The sequence below is a fragment of the Eptatretus burgeri genome, chromosome 5, assembly GCF_056783735.1.
Source record: "Eptatretus burgeri isolate ZD-2024b chromosome 5, Ebu_testis_v1, whole genome shotgun sequence".
NCBI lineage: Eukaryota > Metazoa > Chordata > Myxini > Myxiniformes > Myxinidae > Eptatretus > Eptatretus burgeri.
The window spans coordinates 109,534,977-109,548,989 of NC_140965.1; the positions used below are offsets into that span (position 1 = coordinate 109,534,977).

The following is a 14,013-nucleotide window of genomic DNA, read 5'->3' on the forward strand; positions in this document are numbered from 1 at the left end:
GGACTCGACCGTTAAATTTAATGAAGCTGTGTGTTAGGGTTATGGTTAGTTTTAGCTCGGCCTATCGCTTTACCATCACAGACAGGTCCGGTGGTCTCTCTGTCTTCTCACGCCTCATTTCTGGTTTTGCACCCTCGGCCATCTCCGTGTTTTGTGTACCTCCAAAGTGTACCCCCTCCTCACCTCCACGAGAGGATTCACATCAGTTCCCATTGGCCCTATAATGTCTCCACTCACTGCATTTTCCTCAATCATTGTGAAAATTAACTATACACATGTTTATGTTTCTGTATGTACCCTGCATTCTCAGTGTTCACGGCAGCATATGCTGTGCACAAATATGGTTGCATTTCACATTATATCCTCATATAGTGAGGTTGAGCACATACCCTTTTCATCTTCATCGGTGACATCCTGCCAAGTGGTGAGACAGAGGCAATAAGCTTGCCGAATGCTTGTTGGATATAATTTTCCAAAAAGATTCATCACACCAAATGCAGAGTGAATTATGAGGTGCAACACATAATATGCTAATCATTATGAAAGTAAATTGTTTGAAACCAAAACCCTCAACTCCCTCCATAAACCCTATTCATTGCCCCATTCACGCCTCTCTACTTACTACCTAATATGGTATCTTTTTGTGAGTTGCAAAAAATGACAAGTACAAAGTGATTCACATGACATTGGTGAATGCCCTGTGACAAATACAGGACAAGAAGCAGGAGTGGGAGGGGAGGGCCGAAGAGGAGAGGATTGTCAAAGGCCAACAAATAATACAGTACAAATCGGTAAGATTAATTATTTAAAATGGTGGTTAAGCTTTCCTATCACATATCATTACTAGAGAGTTCATCGAACACTTTACTCCACACATTCTTGAGAAACAAAGACATGGGCGGAGTCTACGAGAGGCAAATTTGATTGGTCAAGATGATGTAAAATGCCGGAATATTTTGTCCAAGTACTGCTTGATGGAAGGGATTTGAAAGTGCCAAAAAGGCGATTTGTGTTCTGCAGTATTTAATATATAGTTCAATTGAAATAAAATAAAGATTTTAAAGGTCGTATAATTTTTTTTTGGAAGTTTACCGCAGTTGATGCAGCATCTTTTACACCACCTTATTGAACAGGTTACATGAGTTCTTCGTGTCTATTGTTTGTGTCCTTTATGACGTCCTTTAAAACAGTAAGTTTCCTGTTTGTAATGATTTTAAATGTTGTTTGACAGCCACATAGATAGAAAGAGACAGAGTAAAAAAATACCTAACTCCACTCGGCGCATGTACGATCGGGACTTATTCAGAGACAAACTACTGCTAAACATGTGTGGGGGTAATGAACTGTATGAGCGATTTTCATATTATACATTTTGTTCCAAAAAGACCCGGACAACTTTGGTTATTAATGTATTTATAACAACAAATGATACAATGATACCCTTTTGTTTATATGATACATAAACTCATACCGTTTTGTGTGCACAATCAGTACACTTCGATGTGAGCTCCGTTTGTCGTGCACAGGACATCAAGGAGGTACATGAATTCTTGCCATGTTCGGATCAGCATGTTTGCGTCCACCAGTGCACATGTAGCTGCGATCCAAGAACGAAGACCCTGCAGGTTTGCCACCTTGGTGTTGTAGACATCTTTGACAAACCACCACAGAAAAAAAACATCAAAGGGGGGGGGTTATGTCTGGTGATCGTGGGGCCAGGCGGTCCATCTTGGCCATTCCAGTGACCTGGAAAATTTTCATTCAGGATGGCTCGAACGACTAAGGCCCAATGTAGGGGGAGCGCCGGCCTGTTGGAAAATTATATCGATTGCAGGTCTTCAATCTGTGGGAAGGTGAATCCTTCCAACATGTTCATGTAAATTGTTGAGGTCACAGAATCCTCCGCAAAAAAAAAAACAAAGATCCACCAAGCCGTCAAGGAGAAGGCCATTGTGGTGTGGCCTTCTCCATGATCGCTTGGTGGGTCCCAATCAAGACACACTAAACCACACAAAACTTTATGAGTTTCTGTGTCATATTCAACAAAGGGCATCATATCATTTGTGGTACTAAATATATTAACAACCAAAGTTGTCCAGGTCTTTTTGGAACACCCTGTAATAAGTACAGACATTTACATTGCCAGAAGCAATTTAAAGGTCATGGTTTTAATCTCGACTTCACCTTGATCGTACACCTCGTTTGCATTACTCCAACAACAAAAATTGATCGGAAAGGAACATGAGGCATGAGGAAAGGAATATTTGTAATTTTAAAATGCCTCACATGTGGTCTTCATAACATTTGAGATTCAAAGGGAAAGTTTTGCTTTCAAAACCCATTCAAATTCTCCACTGTAGCATCATGAATAAGAATTCTGATAAGATGCATTACAAACCGGTGGCTGTTCTGGCATTTCCTGGCTCAACCATCCTTCGAGAATACGACCCTAATGCATCTCACATAGGTTGTAAAGAACACATAGATATTCATCCATCCATTGGGACCATACTCTGTGCAGAGCGTTGGTGCCGCTTAAGCAGTCTCCTTGGCTATTGGGCACAATCCTGGACGGGTCGCCACTCCGACACAGTATACCAGCAAGCTGGCACTCATTTTGTTGACCTCGGAAGGATGACAGGCAGAGCCAACCCTGCCTTGTATTAATTCAACAGCCGAGTGGGATTTGAACTCAGGATCCTGGGATCCCAAGCCCATCACCCTAACGATTAAGCCATCACCAGGCATCCATAGATGTGATCATCTATATATACACTTGGAAATCACAATCGTTTTCCCTCAAGTCTTACAAAGGCATTTCTAACAATTACTCGTCTCTAATGTTGAATTTGAATTTAATAATACAGGGTCTTGGGAACCAAGATGGCCTAGAGGTAAGCACACTCATGTTCTGAGCTGTCTAGCCTGGATTTTGAATGTCATCCCAGCTATAAACTGTCATTCTGGTGTTTCTCAAGAAGGGTGATTCATCAATGTGTGTGCCCTCCCTCGGAGGGATGTTAAACTGGGCATCTTGTCTGCCGGCATTAGTTGGTGGACATCAAAGATCCTGCAATGTCCTTCTCGAAGAGTAGGCAAGCTATTTCCGGTACCTTGAAGGCTGAAACAAATTACAAATTCCTTCTCTAATCTACTATGTCGAACGTAAGGTAGAGCCAACCGGTGCCTGAAGGATTTGGGCCAAATACTTTTCTAACCGACCCATGGCATGGGAATAATTGTGGCCGTGAAGGAACAACAATTTTGGTTTAGTTTATCAGTAAGCCTGCCCGCTCCTGGAAAAGCTTCATCAGTCACATCATTAATGGAAAAGCAGAATCCACAAAGATGTAATAGCCAAAGTCAAGCCCATCAATGCACCATGTTTGGTTTGAGAGAGAAGAAAATATTCACATGTCAGTTGGAAAATAAAGGAACCGGGTTAAAATTTTGAGTCATATCTTGGGCGTTTGCAGCAAATCACAGACATCAAAAACAGGCTCTTCCTATCGACAACAGCTTGACCGAATGAGACCCTTTCCTAAAGAAGTAACTCCAAGGGGGAATTTAAATTGAGGTGTAGTGATTGGAATGTGTCTCACCAATGGCCATCACACAAAATCGTATAACTTCCCATCACTGTTCACAATACAAAGTATTTTCAGCAAACTGTTCTGAGCTGCCAATGGGATGTGTAAATATATCTCAACGACAACTATTGTTGAGCAAACATACAACGAGCATTTGTCCACTACTGACTGTGACCATTTCCCAACAAATGTCTGACACTTCTGTACTCCGAATTGGTTGTACTTTTCCACACTATCACTGTGACCTTCTTCCGCATTTGTGACCGTATTCCACTTTGACCTTTGATATGCATTTACAAGCAGAAGTGGGTATCTCTTCATGTTTGACTTTCTGCAGTTTGGGTGCTCTCGGTGTAATTGAAGAGTTCGCAGAAGATATAATCAAAGGTTTCATTGAACAACTTAAAAGTTCTTCAGCCACTTAATAAAGATGGAAGCCACTCTGCCCTGCCAATCAGCACACATTAAGTTTGTCCAACCAAAATGAATCCTTTAACTCCAGCATTAATATACTAATTTCTGTGAGAAGCACAAATAATGGAAGAAGTAAAACAGCTGCACAGTAAAAAAAAAAAGTAACAATAATAATAATAATAATAATAATAATAATAAAAAAAAGAGTATGATGCTCAGTGACCAAAAACACAACATTCCCAACCCCCCCCCCCACCCCCGCCTCAATCAAACCTGAATGCTCACTCCCAGTTTAAGAGGCTCAGCAAAGTCCTCGCTCCTACATAACCACACATCATCACGTAAAATGTTTTTAATCAATCCTTACAGGTTAACCTTGTTGGTCATCAAACACCACGATCTCCTCCATCTTCTACCTGAATCAATTTTTAATACCCTCCACTCTCCACTGTTGTTTCATTTACTGGACACCATGAACATAGTTGTCCCATCTGTAAACTTCATCCTTCATGGACAATGTGGACTAAATGCTCCATTATTTCTTTCATTGGAAGACAGAGGTGTCCCCCCACCCACAATCACCCATCTCATTTTTCCTAAAAGTTGGCCTGAAGTTTGCCAGTATTAAACTAGAATGGCACTTGGTAGAGCACGTACCTCCACCAGGCTGAAGAGCTTACATGTTGTATCCCACTGACAGGACAGCTCTGAATCCGGACGTCCAAAATCTAATCAACTTGTTCTTGTCACCGAATGAACTCGTCCACCAAGTTTCATCCGAATCCATCTACAACCTTTTGAAATATCATGCCATATATCGTTTTTGGCCCTATCTCTCAATGGTTCTGTTCTGTTCTTGCGAACAGAAGCTTGGCTGCCGGGCAGCTATCATTTGTTGGAAGCGTGGCTGTGCCGCTGTTGCTGTGCCCCTCTATCAGAATACTGGTACTCATTTCATTGACCTCGGAAGGACGATAGGCTGAGTCAACCCCACCTGGTAATAATTCAACAGCTGAGTGGGATTTGATGATCGGGCTGAATTCAGAGCCAAAGTACTGTTCAACATGAAACATTCAATTGAAATCAAGTCGTTCCTCGATTATGAACTGACACTTGTAGACAGAAGGACAGACATACAGAAGTGAACCAATTGCTTAACCCCACATCTTGCTTTGTTTGCGTGGGATAAAAATTACCCCCCATCCAATGAGCGAGGGCCAGATGTTGGAGTAATGTCAGATGAGTTGAGAGTTAAGGTTGGTAAGATACAAGAGGAAAGGGAGAGAAGGGATGGAAAAGAGCATGCGTGGAATATGTTGTTTGAACACTGAATTAATACACCAAGGGGTTGACTCAGCCTGTCATCCTTCCGAGGTCGCGAAATGAGTACCAGTATACTGGGGTGGTGTATACCCCAGTTAAAATCGGTGTACCATATCCCTGTGTCGTAAGAGGCGACCAGGGTTGCGTCAGGAAGGGCATCCGGCGTAAAACATGTGCCGAATCACTATGCGGATCATACGGATGATCCGCTGTGGTGACCCCTCACTGGAGCAGCCGAAAGAAGAAGAAGAAGATATAAGCAATGAAGGAGGTGAGGGGAGGGGAAGGGAATGGAGGTGAGGGAGATAAAAAAAAAACGCTCCTGCAAGAGAGGATTTTACTTTTTGACAGGTCAGTTTGGTATACAAATGGTTTGAAAAGGTCACTCACCCTCCACATATTCTTTGTTGTTTATTATCCACTCCATCCATACATTTCACAACAGAAGGTAAAGTGTTGACAACACTGACTGATAACAACAAGATGTACACACTGGCTGCAATTATCTCACCCTCAGGGAAGGCTTCAAGGCTTCTTAATGTTCTTAAAGGCTTCTAGAACAAAAGCTAGTGGTTCAAAGGCTCCAAGTTGTGCCTTTTCTTCATCCATTAAGGGATAGAAGGTAAAATAAATACTGTGCAACTCATTGTAAACAAGAACACAAGATGAAAAAAATATAAATAAGAGAACATTTAAAAGAAAAACAAATCTATCATCATATTCAAAGTTCTCCAGGAGATCTTGTGTGATATTCAAAAACAGGAATTACCAACAATCTTTAATAATAACAATTACATCATCAATGCAATAGTTTCCCACTTGTTGGCAGATCCATTAAAGTGATGTTAATGTTTTCATCACTCGAACCAACCAGCAAACAGGCCAGTAAGGAAGTAATAGCATGTTGCCTGTTTTGAACCCACAAAGGTGGGAAATAACCTGATTAGCCTTAACTGAGTGACAGAACAAAATAACATCTGCATATACACTCTCAAATCCTGCTTTACTGCTCTCACTTCTCTATATTCTCTTTAGCTTGTTCTTCACCTTCATCCAACTCACCACCTCCCCTCTCCGATAACAAATTGGAGGACAGCAAACATATTCGCTTCTCTTCTCAAATGATCCAATTTCCAATCACGGGTTTAGATTCAATCACAGTCACTAACCCTTGGATATCCTTCTCCTTATCTCTACAATGGCGTTCCTGAATCATAAGATGTCAGGGTTGTTCCTCTGTACATAACGCAAGGCTTTGACAATGTCTGGCACTCCACTCTGTTCACCAACCTTTCTGCCTGCAGAATCCATGGCTACTTTAATTCCTTGATCACAGACTTCCTTCATACACGCAATTGGAATATTGCTTTTAACCATGTCCTTTTATTTGCCCTAGAAACGACCTGATATTTCCACTTGCAAGATAATGTCATATGATGCTGCATTGTAATGCATCCAAATGACAGGCTGGCAGCTTCTGTATCCCTTTCAGCAGATCTTGAATGGATCAGATGCCAGGCTGACAGATAGAGCATAGTAATAAATGCAGAGAAGTCTCACAATGTATCGCCAGAACAATTGTCTAAGCAAACACATTTATCAACTTCTTTGATCAGCCACTCAAAGATGAAGTTCCTTGAATCTCTGGGTCACAACCTTTCCTGGGAAGATCACAAATCAAAGCGTACCTCTTCGGCCAGCCACAGACTAGGCTATAAAGTAGTAACTATTGTCGTGCCAAATTCCTCTTCAACAAATCTGAACTTCTTATTGCCTACAAGGTCTTTATGGGAATTACTCCGAGATGCTGTGACATCCAAAGATATCAACATTCACTGATATCTCCCACAAAAACAAGCAAAGACACAGGGATTTGGTTCTCTCTCATTACAGGCAGGTTTGTGGACTGCTGTTTTCTACAAGCCCTCTAATGGTCTCGCTCTCCCTGTTCTTTCAGCCCTCTACCATTCTACAGCCCAACCAGGACACTCTTTCTGCCAGTATCCCTCTCCTTGTTAACTTTTTTTTTTTTTTAATCCAGGCTTATTGTTCATCTCCACTCCTTTGTTCTTCTTTTCTCCCACCCCGCTGAATTAGTACAATCCCACCTCCAGCAATGTAAGATGGCAGTATGCAATCATGTCATGTCATCTTCCATCACTACCCCCAATTAACCCTCTTCATAGCCGTCAATCTCAACTGTACATTATCATCTTTCATTAATTCTCTCTCCTCTCCCTTTTTCCCGTTCAGCAATGCACCTGCTTGTGTCTGGTTATTTCACAACCACCCTGATATCATGTTACCTTTCTATCATCCATTACCTTGCACACCTGCCACTAACAAGATCATTCAGAGCACATCCATCAGCATTACACAGTGCTACCAATGATTGCATACTGCGGTGAAACGAACGAGGATAATGGCTTAACACTAATCTGCCATTACTCTGATGTCTCTGTGGTTGGTCCTTAATTAACAACCAGGAGGTCAGATCTACTGAATAGCAACTAGCACAAAAAGACATTTAGCATTGACAGCAAATAAAAAGTTATATCAGGTTCCAAAATGAGCTTGAAATCAAATACAGCAGACATAAAAAGCAAGGAAACATCAGTGACAATGACAATCAAAAACAATATGTCTCTACCTTTCAACTATGGACTGTATCAATGGTCAAAATTGGAATTCACAGAAGATTCCAAGAACAGCTTCTTCACATGACCTACACAAACACAAGTGCAAAGGAATTTTAGATTTCATACGATGAAACTATAATACAACATGGAAACATGCACAATTGCCAGCACATCACAGTGTATATATATATATATATATATATATATATATATATATATATATATATATATATATATATATATATATATATATATATATATATATATATATATATATATATATATATATATATCAGAGTTCTAGCAAAAAGCATCCATTCTGGGTGGTGAACACCATATATACGATAATCTGAATGTTGTTGAACAAACAAAAAAATAAATAATTAATAGTAATAAGGATTCTTAAGAGAATGTCATGCTGATCGTCACAGCTCTCGTAGCTTCTGACGTGCCATTTCTGGCATTCATAATTCATGAGTGGTAACAGAACCTCTGAGCCATGTCCATATTCACCACCAGGTCCGTGTTAATGTCGCCGACGAAGTCAGGATTGCCATTGCTTGAACCGGTCTGTTAAATCCGGGAACATATACAAGGTTCTATTGTATCGTCAAGTTCTTTCGTGCAAACAATCAATATTCTTCTTCTTTGTAATGACCATATGAATGGAAGGGACAATTATCATTGCTGCGTTTGTACCATTCTCTGCAATCTCATCAAAACGAAACGATGTTGTATTCTTTCGAATCGCATAACAGAACATTATTGATGTTAAGTTTTTGGTTCTCCTCGGTAATATGTTGTCATTGATATATAGTACAAGCATTTATTACATATCGAGGGTAGGGCAGGTACTCTTGAGTAATTCAGAAGTAACAATACAATAGTGAAAAATTCTAAATTAACAGTTCATTGTACAGCTGCGAGTATTAAATAGAACTTAGCCAGTGAAATGAAACCATGCTTTGTGAATTCTCGTGTGACGTGGGTGTTTCCTTTACTCGAGCAAACTTCACTTCAGGTTGGCCGGTTCAGGGTTCCCATCTCAACCGATGGCTCATGATACATGGGAACCTCGGCTCCAATCACCTGTTTGTAATCTATTTGTTTATTATCGACCAATGTCCCTGCAATTCACATCAAAGTACACTAATGTCTTTGTTCTACATGCGATTGATGTACTAGATAAACTACAAGCCTTAGATATCACATACAAAAACAAAACACTCGGTCGTCTCTACAGCTTTCCATGACAGATCTTTGTGTTCAAGGCTTAGGTAATTAATTAACTCACAAAAGAGCAAGTGCTTATAACCAGGAAACAATCATCTACCTGGAAGCTGAGTGATGTATCTGCATTCCAGGAAAGGATCAATACTCGATCTACATGGACAAAACTTATATACAGCTGAAGACTGCATCTGATGCAAGACGAAACACTTCATTTGATTCGTTCTTGAGAGATTGATTGTGTGTAAACTGTGAATACATCTTATCAACAAGAAAAAAAAAATTGTACGTATGTGTGTGTGTGTGTGTGTGCGTGCGCGCATGGTTTGTCTTTCTCACAATCACTTTTCATTAAGAATATGTGAAACAATCTCGTAACCATTGTGGATCAAGATTACATACCAGAGTAAGTTGGCGTCGGTGTGAGGGTTTTGAAGTTGATAAAAATAAATGATCGTTTAAAGGAGATACAGTAAGTAAAATAAAAACAGTTTTTGGCAGACAAAGCACAAAATGTCAGAAGATGAAGGAAAATGAAAATATAGGTGAGTTGGTAATACTCAAATGTCCCCTTGTATTATTTCCACCCCCCCCCCCCAGTCCCAACACTGAATGGAGTGCTTTATTTTGTGCTGATAACATCATATTTATTGCTCAACTGAAGTTGATGAGCACAAATATAAATTTGCTTGTCATTGCCCTGCTTTCCCAGAACGAACTCGCCGCACAGCGACACGAAGTGCTGGGAGTGCAAGCAAACAGCAGCCACGCAGCACTGTCGCCATGTTGTAAAGGGGCTCAGGCTCCACGGGCGCTCTCTGTCGACAGATGAGCCATGCAACGGTAGGTAGTGCTGGCACCGCAAGAGCGAGCCAATCGAGAAGAGCATAACGGCTCCAGAAGGTCTCCGGTTCGATTTGCTGTGCTTCCCGGTACTCTACTGTGGCAGCTAAAGCCTTGGCTACAGTGGTGGGACCTACTCGATTGGCCACAGCAGGACTGAGACCAATGCAAGGACAAAGTGAGCTGCGACTGGCAGAAGCAGCCGCACGGGCATATTGCTCGGAGAGCAGCAACAATGTGCAGGGGTCAGATGGTGACAGGTCAAGAAGCTTCCGAGGGCGTGGACGTTGAGCTGGAGGCGAAGTATCACCATCAGCGTCTCCACGGCTGCTCGCACCTTGGTCTGACTCTTCCATAACAGGCTGCTCTGCTTCAATGCAGCTCCCTGACACTCGAAGCACTTCGCATGTCACAACATCAGCTTGGACACCTACATGCTTGCAGCCACAGCTACCCCTAACAAAGAAAGCAAAGGGAAATAAAATATTTTCAGCAATAAAAAGTAACTGAAAATCTAAGGGGACAAAGAAAACATCACAATCAGCACATAATAAAATCTAAAAGCCAAGTTATCCTCATTGCAATTTTTTTTTGTAATTCACATAAACAAGGTCTGTGATTTTAACAATGCACTATTCTCAACAAGTGAAAACACACACACACACACACACACACACACACACACACACACACACACACACACACACACACACACACACACACACACACACACACACACACACACACACACCAAAACTTGGAGTGAAAAATAATTGTCCAGGTTAGGAAACAAAATGTAGTTCAATGGCTTTAACACACACTCCAGAAGACAAATCAAAGCTCAGGACATAATTTTGGTATGGACTACTTGTATGCAGAGATCAGATGCAAAAACAAATGAAAACGTGAGATATCTGCCATAAGTCACGGCTACTGATCAAGTGATTACTTTATCAACCAGAAGGGCACTCGGTGGAGCGCATACCTTCGCCACACAATATCTGATCCACTAAAACATATTGAGCCCAATACATTTTGGAAATATCATACAATACACGTACAGTATATTGTTTTTGGCCCCATCTCCCAATGGTGAAGAATCACTTTTAAAATTAAAAACTTCTCGTATCCGTTTCTGGATTTGGATCTTCACCAAAATATATTCAATTCGTCTTTGTCACACACCCAATCTGCCCACCAAATTTCATGCAAATCCGTCAACAACTTTTTGAGATATCCGGCACACAAACAGACAAACAATGACAGACAGACACAGAGACGTGAAAACATAACCTCCTTCCACCTTTGGTGGTGGAGGTAATAACATGGAACTTGTGGATAAATGCAACAACAGTATTTTATATGTAATGGATGCTTCAATAAAGTACATGTGTGGCAGGCACCCTCTATTGATCATAACCCTTACAGCAAACGCTGGTGTGGCACAAAGGTTCACGATCACCATTGCAGTGAATACGTACTACTTGGAATTTAAGATGACAATGCAAGCTTGCCAGCTTAATTAGAGTGGAATCTACACTGTATGAAGAGTAGCTCCCAGTTATTTTATGACTATGCATTCTGGCCCAGTTCTGGTTAGGATGCGTGTTTGTTTGACCGTGTGCTTCAACCTTCAGACTAAAGTACATGCATGCGCTAGTTGGACAAAGCTTTGTTGGACCGTTTGCTTTTGCCATGGGGGCAAGGTGCCCATCCTTAGCTTTGCGATACTTATTGATTTTTGTACATTTTTTTTCTAAAATAAAAAGGTGCTGTCATAAGATGAAGGACAGAGAGCCAAAAATGCATCGAGGAATCAATTCCATTCTCAGATAGGCTGGCATTGGTTTTAAAAAAAAAGGTCATATGACTGATACTGCAGGTAGCAGTGAGCAGCTAACACACTGCTTGTTTACACTGGGTTCGGAGGAAATTTGGTGGGCAGATTGGGTGTCTGGCAAGGACAAATTGATTATATTTTGGTGAAGATCCAAATCTATATCCAAATACAAGAACTTTAAAATTTTTAAAGTGTGTCCTTCACAGACTGCAACTACAATCTTGAAGTAAGTATCTTAACATATACAAATATACACACCCTTTCTCCTCTCTTCTCTCCTCTCCTCTTCACTCCAGCCCCTCCATCCTCTGTCTACTCCCTCCCTCCTCTCTCTACTCCCTCCCTCCTCTCTCTCTCCACTCCCTCCCCCTCCTCTCTCTACCCCTCCATCCTCTGTCTACCCCTCCCTCCTCTCTCTACCCCCTCGCTCACCCTCTCTCCCTCCCCTATCCCTCCTCTCACTCATTCTCCCCCCTCCCCCCCACCACTCTTAATATTTCCAGTAGCGAAGCAACAGGTTGAATTTGCTAGAATATAATACATTGTGGCTAGATAGCTCGGATAATTCCAATTGCACCCCTCCCCACCATCAAAGGAAGAAAATGCGAAGATTGGGGGAAAAGTGTATTTTTTTAACCAAAACTTGATGGAATCAAATGAAACTTGCACACGTACAACTTTCAGGTGCCCTCGTTAATCCCTGAAAGTTAGGGTTAGGTGAAATACTCTCAGAGGAGTAATGATACATACTCGTACATACACACATATGCCATCGTTCCATTATGCAGAGATATTTACAATTCTTTTTCTAAAATATCAGCGCAGGTGTGCAATCTTTTCACAAAAATGCTGCGTTACACAATCCATTTTTTAAATGAAACATTTTTCATTCATATTGGTGGAAATATATCATCGAATCCTGCATACGAAATTGCGAGCATAATTGTGTTTTTCCCTACCTGCTACGAGCAAGTTCCTTGGAAGTGTCACCCTTGCCATCCCACAGCAGCTGCTCCTCATCAACCCGCTGTCCCACTTTAGCTGGAAAATCAAATTTATTCTCTACAACAACACGTTGAGAAAGCAATGAACAGACTGTTGAGGATGCATTGATTGTTCCACTGTTCGGTCGTTCTGTGTTTGGATCAGAACGATCATCGCTAAAAAAGCCCAAACTTGGGGATCGATCATCTGATACTGTGAAAGCGAGTGCATCACCATTATATTCTTCAGTATTGCCGCGCCAACTGCCGTACTCTGCAATCTCTATATCATTCAGCAACACCTCGAGTTTGCGGTTCTGCTCGGTGATATCAGCAAAGCAGCGCCAGATTCCCTGATCTTTCTCCTGTAGACAACCTTGAACAGTTTCGAGGGCATCATGAAGTCTCTGAATCTCACGCCGTGCCTGCTGCAATGCTAGCTGTGCCTCAACTCGGTGACATTCTTCCTCCACCCAGTCCTCCCTCATCCGTTCCATCTGTTGCTTCAATGACATCACCTCACGCTCGCTAAAAGTACAATAATGAAAACAGGATGACATAAAATCTCGTGAATCTCATGATATCAAATACTTTAATTTCTCAAACTCATGATCCACAAATTCAGTGAAAGCTACAAGACAGTTATCAACTATAAACAGTAGTAGTTACTATGCAAATAATGATAACATTGAGTCTCAAAACAGGGTTTTTCTAGTTAATCCATATTTATACTCTTCAAGCACATTCCTCTTACAAATCATAAATGTGCAAGACCGACGTTACACAGTTCGAGCAACAAAAAATGAAATGGATAAAGGCTCAAGAAGGCTGAAGGTTTCAAATAAATGGTGCCTTTTGTGAAGCTTAACAAAAATCATCATGTATGAGGACATTCAGGTCTTCAACACTTTCCTAGAGGTTTAAGCAACACAGGTGTGACTATGTTCTACTGAGCCAGTTTATGGAGAAGCCTCATCCTCAAACTAGGACGAACTCTTCACTAAAATTTTGTTGATCACTCTAAGCACCACTGATGTTAAACTGCCCAGTAAACAGAACCACAAGTCAGAACACTTTTTTGGAGCGGCAAGAGGTCTCCTTCGGGGCTCCCTGCTGACGTTCTCAAAGTTAAGTTTCCGGTTGTTATTTGT

At 41.2% G+C, this 14,013-nt stretch overlaps 1 protein-coding gene and 1 long non-coding RNA gene across 2 annotated transcripts in view; one reads left to right on the forward strand and one right to left on the reverse strand.

The window, feature by feature from the left end:
- The window catches only part of LOC147027139 (uncharacterized), a 38,366-nt gene extending 28,345 nt beyond the window's left edge, over nt 1–10,021 (forward strand). Inside the window, exons 2-3 of the long non-coding RNA XR_015058704.1 lie at nt 714–791; nt 9,909–10,021. This is a non-coding gene — a long non-coding RNA (uncharacterized LOC147027139). The remainder of the gene's footprint in view (nt 1–713; nt 792–9,908) is intronic.
- LOC147027140 (syntaphilin-like) overlaps nt 8,264–14,013 on the reverse strand; it is a 98,596-nt gene continuing 92,846 nt past the window's right edge. Inside the window, exons 7-8 of the mRNA XM_085883321.1 lie at nt 12,839–13,390; nt 8,264–10,495 (exon numbers count right to left, since the gene is read on the reverse strand). Of these exons, the coding sequence (XP_085739447.1) occupies nt 9,889–10,495; nt 12,839–13,390 (1,159 nt within the window). The 3' untranslated portion in view covers nt 8,264–9,888. The remainder of the gene's footprint in view (nt 10,496–12,838; nt 13,391–14,013) is intronic.